The following is a 19487-nucleotide window of genomic DNA, read 5'->3' on the forward strand; positions in this document are numbered from 1 at the left end:
CAGGGGGTCGCAGTTCTGGGCATAGTCCCTGAGCTTCTTTTAAGAAGCTCAAGGCTAGTGTTCTACCAGTTGAGCCACAGAACCACTTTCTGCTTTTTTTGAGTAGTTTATAGAAGATAAGACTTTCCCAGACTTTCTTGCCTGGGCTGGCTTTGGACCTCGATCCTCAGATTTCAGCCTCTTGAGTAGCTAGGACTCCAGGCGTGAGCCACTGGTGTCCAGCTAGAATTCTTAACCACTTACTATTCCACAAGGTGGTATCCTTTTAGGTAATATCAAAGATTGGTTTTCCTTCCATTAGGCTTTGATGCCTGTGATGTGTAAAACAGGTAATTCTCTATGTGTAACCAGTACAGCCTCTCTAGTGATGAGATTACAAGCATGCAGCACCTGATCCCATTATGCTTGAACCCAGTATGCTTGAGGCTCTCATTTCAATGGCTAGCTCTGGAAGAAAAAAAACCCAAACTGATAAGGTTTGCTTCTGGTAACAATGTTCCCCCAACTTATGTTGTGGTGTGCTTAGTTTCATAAAATAGTACTAGTAGTATAAATGAATGAAGGTATTTTTCAAACTCAATGTGGTTAGATGGTAGAAATGTAAGTGCCATAATTTTTTTTCATTAGGCCAAAACGAACAAAAGCAAGCATGTCTGAATTTCTTGAATCTGAAGACGGAGAAGTAGAACAGCAAAGAACATACAGTAGCGGCCACAACCGTCTGTATTTCCACAGTGACACCTGCTTGCCTCTCCGTCCACAAGAGATGGAAGTAGATAGTGAAGATGAGAAAGACCCAGAGTGGCTGAGAGAGAAGACCATTACGGTAATTGCTTTTATCATTATCATTATTGGTAGTCATCTGGAAATACTTTAATGAGATGAATTTTATTTGAAGACACCGTTTAATATGAACTGGACTTCAATTTGTAATTGTTCACCGAGGGTCTCACTATGTAGCCCAGGCTGCTTCAAGCTTTTATTTCCTTTTTCAGCCTCCTAAGTGTTAGAATTATAAGGGTTTACCACGATGGATAGCTCAACTAGACTTATTGTAAAGGAAGTTCTTTCCTTTTCCCTTTCCCTTTCCCTCCCCTTTTTTCATTGCCAGTCTCAAAGCTTGAACTCAGGGTCTGGGTGCTGTCCTTGAGCTTCTTCTGCTCAAGGGTAGCACTCTATCACTTGAGCCACAGTGCCACTACACACCTTTTTTGAGTAGTTTATTAGAGATGAGTGTCTCCTGGACTTATCCTGTTTGTTTTTTGCCAGTCCCGGGGCTTGAACTCAGGGCCTGAGCACTGTCCCTGGCTGCTTTTTGCTCAAGGCTAGCACTCTACCACTTGAGCCACAGCGCCACTTCTGGCTTTTCTATATATGTGGTGCTGAGGAACTGAACCTGGGCTTTCATGTATATGAGGCGAGTACTTTACCACTAGGCCATATTCCCAGCCCTGCTATCTTTGCACTGTGATTCTCAGATTGCATTCTCCTGAGTAGCTAGGATTATAGGTGTGAGCCAGGGGTGCCCAGCTTAATTAAAGAACTACTCTTAATCTAAATTAAGGAATGCAGTTTATTTTTTTATAATTGTGTCTTTTTTTTTTTTTTTTTTAAAAAAACCAGTCCTGGGTCTTAGACTCAGGGCCTGAGCACTGTCCCTGGCTTCTTTTTGCTCAAGGCTAGCACTCTGCCACTTGAGCCACAGTGCCACTCCTGGCCGTTTCCTATATATGTGGTGCTAGGAAATTGAACCCAGGGCTTCACGTATAGAAGGCAAGCACTCTAACACTCACGACACCATATTCCCAGCCCTAATTGTGTCATTTTAAAAGTTAAGAAGTAATGGAAATTGATATTCTTCATGTTAATTTGTACTGGGTGCTTTTGTCTAATTGTAGAGGTAACTATTTACTTGAGAATTCCATTTTAAAATCATTCCATAACTAGATAGATGTTGGCTTTAAAAAATATCATCACTACTATTTACCGTTTCAATTGCTTTGTTCAGTTGCAAAGTAAAAATTTAATAGAAAAAAGTTAAAGGAAACAGCTTTGAGTAAACTGTTATTTTTTTTTTTTTCGATGTAGGGCTTGAACTCAGCCCAGGTGCTATCCCTGAGCTCTTTTTTGCTCAAGGCTAGGGCTCACCACAGCTCCTCTTGTGGTTTTCTGGGGGTTAATTGGAGATAAGAGTCTCAAGGACTTGCCTGCCGAGGCTGGCTCTGAATCACTATCCTCAGATCTCAGCCTTCTGAGTTGCTAGGGTTCTAGGCGTGAGCCATCAGTGCCCAGCATTATTTTTATTTTTATGCTAACATTTTTTTCTTAGAAATAACAATTATAGCCAAGCATGGTGGCTCAAGCCTATAATCATTCTGGCTATTTAGGAGGCATAGATCTGAGGAATGAAGTTTGAGACCAGCCCAGGCAAAAAAAAAACAAACGTTTTGACAATCATTGACTGGGCATAGTGATCATACTACCTGTCCTAGCTTTACCTGTCATCTGTAGCATCATTGGGAAGCAGAAATAGAAGCATGGAAGCCCAGGCCACTCAAGCATTAAAGGGATACCTGACTTCAAACAATCAGTGCCAAAAGCGGCTAGTGGCATGGCTTAAGTGGTGGAATACCTGCTTAGCAAGAGCAAGACCGTTCCAAGCACCAGTAGAGATGCATGCTAATTATGGGGGTTGGAAGTTGTGGTTTATGGTAGAGAGCCTGCCTAACAAGCATGAGGGGTCCTGAGTTTAAGGCCCCACTCCCAAGAAGTACCAATTACGTTCTGCTTAAATTTGAGAGTAATTTACCCTGTCTCCCCCCCCCCTTTTTTTTTTTTAGCAAATTGAAGAATTTTCTGATGTTAATGAAGGAGAGAAAGAAGTAATGAAACTATGGAATCTCCATGTCATGAAACATGGGTAGAGTATTTCTCCATTTCATCTTTATATTCTTTTGACTGCTTCACATTCTGCAAATCTACTTGTGTTAGAATCTTATTTAAGCTTCACTCATTTAGCTGTTTCCCAGTTCTTTGGTATTAGACTTGTGTAAGGGAAAACGTGAAATGGATTAAAGAAAAAACTGGTTCCCACTGTTAACATGTTTACTAATGGGCTTCCTTAAGTTTTATATTCAAAGGAAACAAAAGAAATATCAGTGTTCTTATTAGCTGAATTAAACTTCTGCATGTATTATTACAATGTACAAGAAACAATTTTTATTTCACTGCTAATTATTTTTATACTTCCATTACTACTTAGGAAATTAAGATATCTTTTTTTGTATGTTACTGGTTTAGTTTTTGAAATGGGTTTTCTGGGTTGAAGTTTGGAGAGTGGAGTTAAACTTGGCTCAGGTGATCCTCTCACTTCAGCCTCCCCAAATAGCTAGGACAATATATATGCTTTTACCTTTTGTTTTCAGGGAATACAAAAAAGTTGTGTTTGCTACATACCTAGTAAATGTGAAAATGATCATTATTATTACCACAAACCTAGTGGCTATTTGATGTCTGTCTGCTTCCTGTTGTAGTCAGTTATAATACTCAGTTATGATCAAGTTATAGAGAGATAGTTGGGTGAAATCTTTTTCTCCTGCCAAATTTCAGAACATGATTAGGGTAGATATGTTGCTTTAGTGGTTAGAGCATATTTGTCTAGAATGCACAAGGTCCAGGTTTCATTCCCTAGAGCTACAGAATAATGGTTTTTGTCAGGCACCAAGCCCCAGGATGGGAAAAAAATAAACGAAATAATGGTTTTAGGCATTTTTCTTTTCTGCTTCAGTTCCTTTCTCCAAATCTGTTGAAAGTGGCAGGTAATTGGACAAGGCAATTTGAAAATCTGCAAGTATGCCTTACAGATTCTTGGTTTTAGTGGGTACCTGAGCAGCTATTTGATTTGCCTTCCTGGAGTTGTCAGTTTCATTCATTAATCATACATGAACTTAGCACAAGTAAGCCACACTTGCCTGTCATTCTTATGGGTCTGGTGCCTGTGAAGCTAATATCCTACCACTTGAGTCATGCCTCTAAGTCATAAATCTTCATTTTTAAAAAGTTTTCGCTTAGAGTGAAATTATAGAGACACAGTTCTAAGGATCAGGGGAGGAATTAAAACGGAAGACTTAGTGTTTATAGAGAGTTCATGAAGTGGTGATGAAAAAAGTCAATGTTTATTTTTGCCAGTCCTGGGGCTTGGACTCAGAACCTGAGCTCTGTCTCTGGCTTCTTTTTGCTCAAGGCTAGCACTCTACCTCTTTAGCCAAAGCGCCACTTCTGGCCTTTTCGGTTATGTGATGCTGAGGAATGGAACCCAGGGCTTTATGCATGCTAGGCAAGCACTCTACTGCTAAGCCACATTCCGAGCCCCATATTTTATTCTTTTAGTGCAACTGTATGTCATTTTGTTAGGAAAACCAAAAAAAAAACTTCTATGCTAATAGCATCTGTTTAAGGTCTGGCTAGATTAATCACCTTTTAACTTTGTAAAATGTTGGTTTCCCGTGAGATTAAATGGTCACTTTCTGGATTGAAGTGTAGGTTTTGGTTTTGTGCCTGTCCTTGGCCACAATCCTTGGGCTTTTCTCAACGCTATCACTACCACTTGAGCCACAGCTCCAAATCTAGCTTTTTGGTGGTAATTAGAGATAAGAGACTTCAGGACTTTTCTGCCAGGCCTGGCTTTGAATCTTAGTGCTCTGGGACTGGGAATATGGTCTAGTGGCAAGAGTGCTTGCCTCGAATCTTAGTGCTCTTATCTCAGCCTCCTGGGTAGCTAGGATTACAGGCATGAACTACTAGTGTAGTGCCCTGCTAGGATATAGATTTTATTCTTCTATAATGGGTATCACTATAGCATTTGACTAAAATTGTATTATTACTAATGATTTGTTTTTATTAAATAGGTTTATTGCTGACAATCAAATGAATCATGCCTGTATGCTGTTTGTAGAAAATTATGGACAGAAAATAATTAAGAAGAATTTATGTCGAAACTTCATGCTTCATCTAGTCAGCATGCATGACTTTAATCTTATTAGCATAATGTCAATAGATAAAGCTGTTACCAAGCTCCGTGAAATGCAACAAAAACTAGAAAAAGGAGAATCTGCTTCTCCTGCAAATGAAGAAGTACCTGAGGAACAGAATGGGACAGCAAATGGATTTAGTGAAATTAACTCAAAAGAGAAAGCTTTGGAAACAGAAGGTGTCTCAGGGGTTTCAAAACAGAGCAAAAAACAAAAACTCTGAAAAAACAAATCTAACCCTATATATGGACAAACACTGAAATTGCATTTGAGGGAAATAAGCCTCTTCCTAGGAAGAGTTATTTTGTGTTGTATTTGTAAATTCTAGGTTCCAAACAGGCACATTAGATGAAGTAAATGATTTCAGCAAGGATATATGTCAAGGTTCTGCTTTACTTCATCATTCAGCATCACATGCTTACCCACTTTATTGATGTCATTGAATTTTCGTTTTGAGCATGAAAAGCAGTACTTCAAGGGAAGTATAACCGCAACTATTGTCTTAAGAAATATATTGAATTAATCTAGAAATTTCATATATTTAAATTATTATGCTTTGGCATTTGTGACTGGCTATTTTTCTACTTTGTAATCATGAGACATTTTGAGGAGGGAAAATTGGAATGTAATTTGCTTTTTCCTTTTTTAAAAAATGAAAAATTTTAAAAAACATTTTACAAAAGAATTGGGTTGCATTACTAGTTGCAGCCAAACCTTGATCCTTGATTTTGAAATCGTGTTATCCATTGAGAATGAAAAATTACAATGCAAAGTTTTTGCTGTCGTAATCCACGTTTCACTTGTGAAGTAGCACTTGTTTGTCTTAGGCCTGTTTGAGAAGGTGTTACCTTCCACACTGTTGTCCGGGAGCTTGTGTGGGCTTGTAAGGGTTACTGGCCATTGGCTTTCAGGTGGGTAATTTTTTGCTTTGCATACCCAAAATATTTAAAAAAAAGAAAAAAAAACAAAAAAAACTTGAACCTTTTCTCCTTTCATTTTCTATCAGTTGGGAGGTCACATGGAAAGTTTGGCTGTACACATTTTTACATTAGGTTTGTAAATGAAGGGAGATCAAGTTTGAGATTTTTTAATATGCCACTTTCAGGAGGGCGTAGGGACAGTGTCTATAAACATGAATCAGAAAATGTTCTACTTTTTTTTCTTTGCAAGGATGTCTTTGTAATGTATTTTCTGATCAGAATATCCGATACAGATAAGCTGACTTGAATTGTTTGGAGCAGTTTTGCCCTGTGTTGTGTGTTTTACGCACGTGTATACAGTTGGATTTTTTTTCCAACAGAAAGCAGTTTCACTACTGGCACATTGAGTGAGCACCAATAGGTTTGTATTCCAACTCCAAGCACTGTGGTTGAGTAACATCACCTCAATTTTTTATTGTCCTTTAAAGATGTTGCATTTTCATATTCTTTATTTATAAAGGATCAATGCTGCTGTAAATAATTTCATAATTTTAAATTTCATTCCACTACCATCAGATGCAGTTCCCTATTTTCTTTAGTGAAGGGATATATAAGCTTTCTAATGGTGTCTTCAGAAATTTATAAAATGTAAATACTGATTTGGTTGGTCTTTAAGATGTGTTTAACTGTGAGGCTATTTAATAATGTGGATGTGATTTGTCATCCAGTATTAAGTTCTTAGTCATTGATTTTTGTGCTAAAAAATAATAGAAAAGAGGGAAACTGCAGCTTTCATTACAGACTCCTTGACTCCCTGTGGAGTTACCATAAACTCCCATTTTGCCTCTGGGTAGTGGGTTTCCAGCATTTCTCTCGGGCTTTAATTTGCTAAAGCTGTGCACATATGTAAAAAAAAAAAAAAAGAAAAAAATAGATTATTTTAGGGGAGACGTAGGTGTAGAATTATTGCTTATGTCATTTCTTAAGCAGTTAATGCTCTTAATGCTTAAAAGAAGGCTAGCATTGTTTGCACAAAAAGTTGGTGATTCCCTCCCCCAAATAGTAATGAAATTACTTCTGTTGAGTAAACTTTTTATGTCATCTTATAATAAAAGCTGAAAAAACCCTTTGTTTCTATTTATAATAAAAAATGCTTTTCTATATGTACCCTTGATAACAGATTTTGAAGAAATCATGTAAGATGATAAAGCATTTGAATGGTACAGTAGATGTAAAAGAAATTCAGTTTAAAAGAACATTTGTTTTTACATTAAATGTTTATTTGAAATCAAATGATTTTGTACATAAAGCTCAATAATATAAAAGCTGTGTTCTTTTTCCTTTTTGCTGGTTTGTCATTATTAGGCCTTGTTAATGTGCACATTAAGGTTTTGATTTAGGTTAGGCACGATTTGACACTTTAGTCATTCTAGCTGGAACAGGGAAACTGGGAAAATTGTTGCACAGGCACACATGTAGGAAGGAAAAGGTTGGAGGCATGGTGTAATGGTAGAGTGTCTGCCTGGCAAGGAGGAAGCCTCGAGTTCAAACCCCCTTCTCCCTGCTCCCAGCCTTCCAGAAGATTTAACCTAGGGTGAGATCAAAAGTGCAATAACCTCAATGAGTCAGAGCCAATATGGAGAAAAGAATGTGAAGCTATTGATGTAAAACTAACGTCATTTTTTAAGTGGCATGGCATTGCGTGCTATTTTTTCACAATGCTTGGGGGTTCCCTTGTACCCATTCCAGTAATGCCCCTTTCCCTGTACATATGTAGCCACCTATTTGAGTGCACCTATATACTCCTAAAGCATTTCTTTTGTGAGCAAAACATGCATATCTAAAGCTGGGGGCACTGTTGGTTCATGCCTATAATCCAAAATTGTGGAAGCAGATCTGTGGTTCAAAGCCATCCCCAGGTAGAATACACAAGAGTTACCTCCAATTATCCACCAAAAAACAGAAGAGGGTTGTGGCTCAAATAGAACACTAGCTAAGTTAGATTAGAAGACAGTGCTCAGGTCTTGACTTTTAAGCCCCAGACTGAGCATATACACACAGTTGAAATCTTGAGTAGGAGTGGGATGAGGGAAAGTTACAAAGAGGGAAGTTGATCAAGATGCATCATAACACAAATCAGGTATCTTTTAAGTAGTAGGACACTAACCTTTAGCACCAAAGCTCAGGGACAGTGCCCAAGCCCTGAATTCAAACACTAGAACAGACAAAATGCACAGAAAAGACAATTCTGTTTCGGTCAACACTAAATTTCATGTTCTGGTTAAAGCTGGGGTAACTCATGCCTATAATCTGCTCAGGAAGCTGAGGTATTATTTCTAATTAACCAGCCCCCCCAAAAAAAGTGGTAGAGTGCCCACCCTTAGCAAAAATGCCAAGCTGTCACTTGCCCCAGTTTAACACCCGGTACTGGCACAAAAAAGTTATTTTTGCCAGTCTTGGGGCTTGAACCTGGAGCCTAGGCACTGTCTCTGGCTTCTTTTTGCTCAAGGCTAGCGCTCTACCACTTGGGCCACAGTGCCACTTCCGGCTTTTTCTGTGTACGTGGTACTGAGGAATCAAACCCAGGTCTTCATGCATGCAAGGCAAGCATTCTACTACTAAACCACACCAGCCCACAAAAGTTTTAAGGGAAAGTTATTTTACTTAATATGGTGATTGCCTTTTAAAGAACTGGTGTTAGTTCAAAATTATTGACCAGAACTAGGTTGCCTGTGGCTCATATCTGTAATCCTTGATAGTCTGGAGGCTGAGATCTAAGAACTGGTCCTGAGGTCAAGCCCTAAGACCAATATGAAAATAAATACATTTGCCAGATAACCATATATCAGGAGATGTCAGACTGTAAATAGGTCTCACTTAAAAAAGATTTTGCCAGTCAGTAAATATGTCTACACAAGTATGACTTAAAATTTTTTTTTTATTTTGCCATAAAACCTGGTATCTGTCATGGTTTCATAAGGGACAAGAAAAGCAAGAATTGTAATTTCAGAATAAAGTATTTAGAGTAGAATTGATTTACAAAAAAAATCCCATAGAATCAACTAGTTACTAAAAAGAATGAAAAAAATAAGGGCATGATCTTCACTGAGACCAATTAAATCAGAATATTTGCTCACTGTAAAAGCTCTCCAGGTGACTCCCAACATGCCACTAAAGTTGAGAACTAGAAGATACAAAACCTCTGGGAATTTACAATTTCCTGGATTTACAGCAGATATCAAATACTCAGAGGGTCAGCAGTTAAATGGAGTTACACAACTAGTTTATACAAGCTTGAGTGGGGAAGATACCAAGGATTTCCTAAAAAAAAAAAAAAAAAAAAAAAAAAAACACAAACAATTTAAACAACCGTTAGGATGGCCTCAAGCTTTTATACATCAGAAGCTGGGAAACATTGGTGCAATACATTAAAATTCTGGTGAGAAATGTTCTTCGCCAGCAACTATCAGTGACCTGTGAGATACCATGAAGAGATTGGCAGACCTAGTCTCAAGAAAATAAAATTGCTTCCAAGACACTTCTCCCCAGGAAGAGGAGGAAGTTCTCCACTAAAACCCAGGAGTAGGGCTGGGAATGTGGCTTAGTGGTAGTGCTTGCCTAGCATCCATGAAGCCCTAGGTTCCATTCCTTAGTACCACATAAATAGAAAAGCCCCAAGTAGCACTGTGGCTCAAGTGGTACAGTGCTAACCTTGAGCAAAAGCTCAGGGACAGTGCCCAGGCCCTTAGTTTAAGCCCCAGGACTGGCAAAAATAAAAGCCAGGAGTAATAAGTGCTACGTGTGCACCTGCCCAGCAATCAAGTGCTGGAGTCCATTCCCCACACAATAAAAGAGAACGGTGTACGAGGATAATCCAAGAAAGATAAAGGACACTGGAGACATGAAATCCAACTTTGCATTTGGGCTGTGGCTATATTCTCACAATAGTTCTGTTGAGGTCAGTAACTGAGTAAACCTCACTTCCTGATCTTGTACTAATTCTTTCACATTTAGTAGACAACCTTAATGCTTGCATTATTCCCATTTCTACAGAGAAATCCCTTAGAACTATGTTTTCTTTTGACTCCATTTTGTCATTTTGATATTAACATCTAATATTTAGCATCAGAACACTTCTTTTGACAGGAACACAAGTTTGAACTAAGGGCCCTGTGCTTGTGAGGATGGCCCTCTACCATTTCAACCACATCTCTAGCCCTACCTTTTGCTAGTAATAATAGGAGACAAGTTTTGAGGACTTTTCTACCCTGGCTGGCTTCAAATCACAATCAGCTTCCTGATTAGCCAGGATTACAGGTGTGAATCACTAGTGTCCAGCAGTACTTGGCTTTTGAGAAGATAGGGTAGTAAAGTTTTCCCCATTCTTCATGCTAAGAATTCTTCAACAATACCTAAATAGCTAACATAGGAAGACTGAGAAATATATGACTAGGGAGGAACCTCATGAAAGAAAACCCATCCAACTCTAAAGGACCAGGAAAACAGGTAAGGAGAGCCTCACAAACCAGAAACCTTACAACCAGTAACACTACTTGAGCCACGCACTACTACTGTACTAGCAAAATGGTCACAAAAAATAAATGAAAAAAGGACACGTTCCTATCTTTGGGTTTTTTTGTTTGCTTTTGGCCAATCCTGGGGCTTGAACTCAGGGCCTGAGCGCTGTCCCTGGCTTCTTTTTGCTCAAGGCTAGTGTTCTACCACTTGAGTCACAACGCCACTTCTGGCACTTTGGTCAAGAACTTCTGTTTATGTGGTGCTGAGGAATTGAACCCAGGCCTTCATGCATGCTAGGCAAGCATTCTACCACTAGGCCACATTCCCAGCCCTATGTTTATATCTTAAAATCTTAAGCCCTTGGGATAAATAAGGATTCCCAGATAAGATCATCCTGGAAACCTGGTGGATGATGAGTTTAAGACAAGTGTCCTAAGAAGAGAGAAGGAACAGGTGGCCAAGACAAGCAGACCCTGGAAACGCGCAGCCACAAGCCAACCGATGCCTGGACCTGGCAGAGGAGGAAGCAGGCCAGGAGCGAGTCTCCCTGGTGCCTTTGGAGTGAGCACACTGGCCTACACCTTGGCTGGTTTATCTCCTGAGGTACAAGACAAATGTATAGTAATTTAGTATGGCACCTTTAGAAAACTAATACAAATAAGAAAAAAAACCAAAACACTTGCCTATTGCCACACACCCATGAAGGCCAAGCGGAAGGCCTAGAGCTCCGTATGTGTAAAGCTGCATTGAGGTGCCTCAACTCCTGTCAGAACTGTCAGAGGAGCTCAAGAAGGGAGATGTTCTTTTTTTCCTGGTGTTACTTAAGTGAAAGGCTGTGTAGGTATAACGGATGAGGAACAGATACTTTCAATGTGTATTTAATAGGTGAAAGGAATGAGATGAAGTCTACATTCATGTGGCCCTGGTTCTGCACATGCTCCAGTTAGACACCAGGCTTAGCATAAGATAAAGGAAGTGGAAGGGTAGCCAGATAATCTTCCACATGTGACAATGATATACACTAAAAACATGGGGGTGGGGGAGAGGACACAAATGGGATGGGGAGAATGATGTAAGGGGTGACTCTGATCAAGAATCACTGGATACAGGCTGGGAATATGGCCTAGTGGTAAAGTGCTCACCTCATATATATGAAGCCCTTGGGTTCGATTCCTCAGCACCACATACATAGAAAAAAGCCAGGAGTGGGGCTGTGGCTCAAGTGGCAGAGTGCTAGCCTTGAGCAAACGAAGCCAGGAACAGTGCTTAGGCCTTGAGTTCAAGACGCAGGACTGACCAAAAAAAAAAAAAAAAAAAAAAAAAGAATCACTGGATACTTACTGGACAAGTGAAAACCCCCGTAATTTTTCTGTGTGTATGTATACCCATCCTGGGGCTTGAACTCAGGGCCTGAGCACTGTCCCTGGCTTCTTTTTGCTCAAGGCTAGCACTCTGCCACTTGAGCCACAGCCCCACTCCTGGCTTTTTCTGTTTATATAGTGCTGAGGAATCGAACCCAGGGCTTCAGGCATGCTAGGCAAGCACTCTACCTTTAAGCCACATTCCCATTCACCCCCTCCCCTGTAAATTGTAACCCCCTGTACAACCTTTTGAAGTTCAGAAGACAAAACGAAGTCTGTGGCTACAAGGCATCTTTTGTCCTTTGAAAAGGGAGGGGAAAAAAAGGGACATTAAATTTAGATTTATTAAATCTCACCAAACAATACACACACGTATCTTTCAGTTTATTTTATTTCAGAAGGGTAGATAAAGCATCTACATTCTAGAACTTAACAGTCACTACTACTTGGGGAAAGCTTATTATGTTAAAAAAAAAAAAAAAAGAGCAAGGAGAAAAAGTCTTGATTGTCAAATAGGGAACTCGAATCCCCAAATAAATTATCTTACAAAAATAGCACACTTGCTTCTCCACTTTTCTGTTACTGACAAAAAACTCATATTAAAAAAAAAATCTATATGTTGGGAGGAACTTAATACCAGTTTTTTTTAACACACTAAATAAGTCCTTAAAATAAATATTTTACAAATTAAACTTTTAAAAAATAGGTCAAGTATTTACCAAATATTTCTTTGGTCTCTTGGAAGACCATTTATCCAAAAGACATCACACTGACCCCATCAATAGTAATGCATCATTGCGGCTGGACCCACAGGTGTGTAGTTTATATACACGTGAAACAGCCACCATTGCCCTGTGCTACTTCCATATCTAGTGCCATCCTTCCAACGCCTCCAAGCCATTTGAAAACAACTGTGAGAATGAAAGATCATACTTGCCTATCAGACACACTTGTTTGAGCTTTGTAAAAACAAAAATGCAGAAATTATGAAGCTTTTCAGATGGAAAGATTATACTGAGCATGGGATAAACATTAACACTGCTTGGTATTACCTCCACACAGAACTGGTGGAGAACACAGAAGTGAATGTGCATGACAGAACTTTGCCTTCTGCCCCTGGTTTCCACTCAAGGTCTCACAGTTGCTAGGGAGGTGCTTGACTTGCATTGACTTGAGCCACGCTCCCATCTCTTTTTGTTTATTATTTTTCAGGTAGGCTCTCACATTTAGCTGAGGGTCTACTATCCCTCCTATGGTAGCTGGGATGACAGAGGCTCACTACAGTGCACAGTTTGTTGAGAACAGGTTTCACTGCCTTTTTAACCAGGTTAGTCTTAAAGCTCCAGCCTCCTGATAGAGGATCCAAATAAGCTGGAATTATACTTGTGAGCTTCTGTGCCTGCCCTATTCCTGTTGTTTTATTCCAGAGTTTTACATGGCCTTGGATACTGATGCAGACTTTATAAAATAACTGTTATAGTGTGTGTGTGGTCAGTCCTGGGGCTGGCTTGAACTCTGGGCCTGGGCTCTTCCGCTCAAGACTAGTGCTCTACCACTTTGAGGCACAGCACCACTTCCAGTTTGGGGGTGGTTAATTGGTGGCAAGAGTCTCAAGGACTTTCCTGATGGGCTGGCTTTTAACTGTGATCCTGAGATCTCAGCCTGTTGAGTAGCTAGGATTATATGTGAGACCCACCAGAGTCTGGTACAATGAGTTTTTCTTTTCTTTTTTTTTTCCTTTTGGCCAGTCCTGGGTCTTGAATTCAGGGCCTGAACACTGTCCCTGGCTTCTTTTTGCTCAAGGCTAGCACTCTACCACTTGAGCCACAGTGCCAATTTTCTGGCTTTTTCTATATATGTGGTGCTGAGGAATTGAACGCAGGGCTTCATGCATGCTAGGCCACATTCCCAGCCCGAGTTTTTCTATTCTAATAACCAACTTTAAGAAGTATAGTAGAAGGGTATAGAATTTTTAAAAAGACTTTGGAGTCTTTATTGGGACGCTAGAGGTCTGCAGGCAGGCCAATTACAACCGGAATATTTTTTTTTTTACTTTCCCACACTTTTAAAGCAAATTTCATTTGTATTGTTTTGTGACATTTTAATTAACAGTATGCTAAAAGCAAAACTAAATTATGGTTTTATCTGCACTGCTCAACAATGAAATATTTGAATATGAATCTGATAAACGTTTTTCATTTCCAATGGCCAGTGAGATGAATTTAGCTTTTAAAAATCAGCTACAACCACACTGTAGCTATAGTAAACCCTGCAAATCAAAGCCATGCATCCAAACTCTCAAAACACCAGCACTTTCCATCCTGGATAGAAAAATGAGCATCCAAAGTAAAGAGAACCACAAGACTGATCAAGTAGCCAATCAAAAACCACCTCTCTGTTATTTGAGCTAATAGTCACTCGAAGCTTATAGTTTCCACTTTCATTATTATTGGTGGTTCCAAGAGTCACAGCTTCAACGTCAAAGGTGACAGTGGATCCAGAGGTAACTGCAGGCAACTGATTAGTCATTTCTTTTCCATTGACAAAGACAGCACCTGAAATGTTAGAGTTATTTACCCATGAGTAGGAAGGACGAGATTTACATGGTGTCTTGATGACTAATAAGACAGCTCATTTCCTAATGCACAAAAAGAAAGCATCTGCCTGGCACAGGTGGTTCATTCCTATATCCTAACTACTCAGAAGTATGAGATCTGAGGACCTTGGTTCAAAACTAGCCTGGGCAGGAAAGACTGTGAAACTCTTATCTTCAATTAACTCCCCCAAAAGCCAGAAGTGACGCCTGTGACTCAAGTGGTACAGTGCTAACCTTGAGCAAAGAAGCTCCAGTGCCCAGGCCCTGAGTTCAAGCCTGGGAAGGGGAGGGGAGGGGAGGGGAAGGGAAAGGAGGGGAGGGGAGGGGAGAGGAGGGAAAGAAAAAAGAATGAGAAGAGAAGAAAAAGAAGCAGGATGCTGGTGGCTCACGCCTGTAATCATAGCAACTAAGGAGGCTGAGATCTGAGGATCTCGGGTCAAAGCCAGCCCAGGCAGAAAAGTCCATGAAACTCTTATGTCCAAATAACCACAAGAAAATCAGAAGTGGTGCTGTGGCTCAAAGTGGTAGAATGTGAGCCTAGAGTGGAAAAGCTTAGGGACACTGCCCAGGCCCTGAGTTCAAGCCCCACAACTGACGAAAAGGAAAGGGAAAGGAAGGGAAGGGAAGGGAGAGAGGGAGGGGGAAAGGGAAAGGGGGGAGGGGGAGGGAAGGAAGGAAGGAAAAGAAAGAGAGAGGGAGGGAGGAAAGAAGGAAGGAAGGAAAGAAGGAAGGAGAGAGAATGAGAGAAAGATGAAGAAGAGAGAGAGAGAAAAAAAAAGAAAACTTCTGCTGGGAGCTGGGAGCTGATGCCAGTAATCCTATCATGATTCAAAGCCGGACCAACCAGGACAGCCCATGACACTCTTATCTCTAACCACCAGATGGCTCATGTAATAGAGCAGTAGCCTTGAGCAAAAAAAAAGAAAGAAAAAGAAAGAAGACATTTCAGAAGGCTAAGTAGGCACTGATCTTAAAATTAAATATGTGATTCAACCCCTCCTCCATGCAGGAGAAAAGGCTACAGCCCCAATCACATTTTAGAACTCTGGTTCAGGGTTCTACTCTTTCCAATACAGACTGAATTTCCTATGTGAATTGTACCAAAAAGAAAACTGACACTTTTACAAAATTACAACCTGTGAAACAAGAGGTTTTTTTTTTTTTTGCGGGGGGGGGGGGAGGGGGGTGATAACTCAAGGTCTGGATGCTGTTCCTGAGCTTTTCTGTTCAAGATTTGCACTCTACCAATTGAGCCACAACTCCACTTCTGGCTTGTTTTGGTGGTTTTGGAGAGAAGAGTCTCACAGACTTTCCTGCCAAGGCTGGATTCAAACAGAGATTCTTGGCTTCCTGAGTTGTTAGGGATTATAGGAGTGAGCTACTGGCGCCCAGCAAGATTTTTTTTCCCATGGAATACTGAAAATGTAGTTTTAACTAATTCTTCATCCAATAACCACAAAACAGTAAGATATATAGTAGTGGTTCTTCAAAGTGTGATTACAGTGGATCACTAGGATATTAGAAATAAATAAAAACAAATTTTCTCTGGTTTCTAAATCTACCGGATGAGAATGTTGAACTGGGATGATCTACATACACAGAATCAAGAGGCAGACTGCCTGCTTCAAACCTAGCTCAGTCCCAAACTCTCTCCCAACTCTTGAGTTTCAATTAGTTACTAAACCCTTAAGGCCTCCAGATACTTTTCTCCATCTATAAAAATGGGTGTAACACTACTTTCCACCTGAAAACATAGTTAGAAGGGCAGGGGACATAGGGAAAGCTCAGTGGTAGAGTGCTTCCCTGGCATGCAAGAGGCCTGGGTTCCACCTCTACAACCACAAACACAAGAAAAAAGTTAGCAAAATTAACTGGTTTTGTCTACAAGTCTACCCACTCCCTAAGATGGGGACTCGAACTCAGTGTATGACACTTTTGCTCATTGCCAGGCACTCTATATGCCTGAGCCATGCTTCGAATTAATCTGTAAAGACTTCAAAAGCAACACTTAATAAAGACTGTGGAATGCAGCTCAGTAGTAGAGTTTTGCCTAGTATGCACCTAAATCTGGGCTTAATCCCCAGCACTCACAAAGAAAAGGAAGATCTAAATGTCTCTGTGTAACTGGGAGAGATCCCTATTTGATGAGAGTAATTAGCAGGCTTCAAGGGCACAGTTACTAATGAAAATCACTCCCGCTTACCGTTTGTACTGATGCACACAGCTCGGTCCCGCTGCAGAGAGTCATATCCATTCTGCTTTTCTGTACACACTCCTATACTGTCTCTTCTGTCAGGCTGTCCCACAGTTTCAACTCTGTCAAAGTACAAGGAAGAAAGTGCTATCAGCAAAGGACACAATAGCAGGTACCAGACCTCATTCTCCCACAGAAATGCTGATTTTATAATGGTGTACAGGTCAAAATAACCTTCATGAGAATTCCAAAGTCTAGTTAAAAGTTGTACCATGAGCTAGTGGCTCACACCTGTAATCCTAGCTATTCAGGAGGCTCAGATATGACAATTGTGGTTCAAATCCCAGCCAAGGCAGGAAAGTCCAAGAGACTCTTATCTACAATTAACCACAAAAAAACAAACAATGGGGGAGGGAGGAAGGAGGGAGGAGCTAACAAACAGTACAAGAAATGTATCCAATGCCTAATGTATGAAACTGTAACCTCTGTACATCACTTTGACAATAAATAAGAAAAAAAAAAAAACCAGAAGTAGACAGTGGCTCAAAGTGGTAGAGTACTAGCCTTGAGCTAAAGAGCTCAAGGATAGCACCTAGGCCCAGAGTTTAAGTTCCATGACTGACAAAAACAAAACAAACAAAAAAACCCAAAATAACCTAACTCAAAGCAGATTAAAGATTTACATGTAAGATCTGAAAGCAGGGGGCTGGGGATACAGCCTAGTGGCAAGAGCGCTTGCCTCGTATACATGAAGCCCTGGGTTCGATTCCCCAGCCAGCACCACATATACAGAAAATGGTCAGAAGTGGCGCTGTGACTCAAGTGGCAGAGTGCTAGCCTTGAGCAAAAAGAAGCCAGGGACAGTGCTCAGGCCCTGAGTCCAAGGCCCAGGACTGGCAAAAAAAAGATCTGAAAGCATAAAACTCTTAAAAGAAAACAAAATCTTCTTAACATTGGTGTTGGGAATGGTTTCTTGGATATGACCCCAAAAGCAAAAACAACAAAGACAGCACCAGATAAGTAGGATCCTATCAAACTAAACCAACAAGAGGATAAAAAGAAAACATATGGAATGAGACTTTTTTTCTTTTGGTACTAGATATTGAAACAAGGTCCACACACATGCTAAGCATGCATTCAACCATTAAGCTACAGTCCAGTCCAGGAATGCAGTGCCCAGGCCCTGAGTCAAAGCCCCAGGACTGGCAATAAATAAGTAAATAAATAAATAAAGACTTGAATGGACATTTCTCTATAGAAGACATGCAAATTCCCAATAAGCTAAAAGACATATAATAAAAATATGTTGAAAATTAAAGGGGGGGGGGCACCAGGGGGGAGGAGCACCTGTGGCTCATGCCTATAAACCTAGGCTTGAAGCCAGCCCAAGCAGGAATGTCCATGAGAATCTTTTCTCCAATAAAATACCAAAAAGCCAGACGAAGCACTGCACTCAAATGGTAGAATGGTAGCCTTGAGCATAAAGGTTCAGGGATAGTACCTAGACCCTGAGTTCAGGCCCTCAGATCAAGCACAAAACATGAAGCAAACACAAATAATATCACTTTACATCCTTATAGAAAGAACAAAAACAAACTTAGTGAGAATGTAGAAAACATAGAAACCTTGTGTACTGTTGCCAGGAATGTAAAATGGTGCAACTACCATGAAAAGCAATGGCTCAGAATTACAATAAGTCCCAGCAATCCCCCAAAGAACTGAAATCAGGATCTGAATGTCACTTATACTTCCATATTCACTGCAAAAAGCAATATGGTGCCCACTGCTGGTGGCTCACATTTATAATCCTGGCCACTCAAGAAGCTGGGGGACCTGGAAGAGCACCATGCAAAGCCAACCTAGCTCCCCTCCCCATAGAAAACAAACACACAAAAAACACTTTAAGAGACTCTGTCTCCTGTTAACTAGAAAAATTTGGACTGAAGGTATAGCTTGAGCAGTAGTGACACATGAACAAGTAAGGAGGAGAGTGTGAAGTAATGAGTTCAAGCCCTTACCGACAACAAAACGAACACTGTGGCTCACATTGTAGCAGTAGAAAGGGAAAAAACAAGTGGATTGAAGCCTGGAGAGAATGGGGAACAAGATCTTATTTCAATCTGATAAGTTAGACCCAGTGGTACATGTCTGTGATCCCAGGTACATGGGAGGCTGTAAACAGGAGGATCTCAATCCAGGTGGGCCAGAGACAAATGCAAGACACTACCTGAAAAATAAAGTAAAAAGGGGTAGAGATGTGGCTCAAGTAGTAGGGTGCCTGCCTAGCAAACATGAGGGCATGAATTCAAATTCCAGTACTGCCAAAGAAATAAGCCACATGTAGCTATAAGGATGAGGTAGAAGTTGAGCTAGAAGTTCAAGTTGTACCTAGGAATTCAAGAGCAGGCTGAGCTGGCGCTGGTGGCTCCTACCTGTAATCCTAGCTACTCAAGAGGCTGAGATCTGAGGATCACAGTTCCAAGACAGCCTGGGCAGGAAAGTCCTTGAGATTCTTATCATGAATAAACTACTCAGAAAAAGCCAGAGGTGGCACTGTGGCTCAAGGCACTAGCCTTGAGCACAGAGAGGCTCAGGGACAGACCCCAGGCCCTGAGTTCAAGCCCCAGAACTGGCCAAAATAAAAAAAAAAAAAAGGCTGGACAATATATTGAGATGAAGAAGAGGATATAAGGAAGAAGAAGAGGGGCTGGGAATAAGGCCTAGAGGCAAGAGTGCTTGCCTCCTATACATGAAGCCCTGGGTTCAATTCCCCAGCACCACATATACAGAAAATGGCCAGAAGTGGCACTGTGGTTCAAGTGGCAGAGTGCTAGCCTTGAGAAAAAAAAAAAAAAAAAAAAAAAAAAA

General features: G+C 40.5%; 2 protein-coding genes across 2 annotated transcripts in view; one reads left to right on the forward strand and one right to left on the reverse strand.

Moving 5' to 3' along the window:
• The window catches only part of Suz12 (SUZ12 polycomb repressive complex 2 subunit), a 47593-nt gene extending 40352 nt beyond the window's left edge, over positions 1-7241 (forward strand). Inside the window, exons 14-16 of the mRNA XM_048367357.1 lie at positions 628-826; positions 2841-2920; positions 4908-7241. Coding sequence (XP_048223314.1) covers positions 628-826; positions 2841-2920; positions 4908-5253 — 625 coding nt within the window. The 3' untranslated portion in view covers positions 5254-7241. The remainder of the gene's footprint in view (positions 1-627; positions 827-2840; positions 2921-4907) is intronic.
• A 6521-nt stretch (positions 7242-13762) lies between these two features.
• Positions 13763-19487, reverse strand: part of Crlf3 (cytokine receptor like factor 3) — a 39536-nt gene continuing 33811 nt past the window's right edge. Inside the window, exons 7-8 of the mRNA XM_048367358.1 lie at positions 16629-16741; positions 13763-14384 (exon numbers count right to left, since the gene is read on the reverse strand). Of these exons, the coding sequence (XP_048223315.1) occupies positions 14128-14384; positions 16629-16741 (370 nt within the window). The 3' untranslated portion in view covers positions 13763-14127. The remainder of the gene's footprint in view (positions 14385-16628; positions 16742-19487) is intronic.

The sequence above is a fragment of the Perognathus longimembris genome, chromosome 17, assembly GCF_023159225.1.
Source record: "Perognathus longimembris pacificus isolate PPM17 chromosome 17, ASM2315922v1, whole genome shotgun sequence".
NCBI lineage: Eukaryota > Metazoa > Chordata > Mammalia > Rodentia > Heteromyidae > Perognathus > Perognathus longimembris.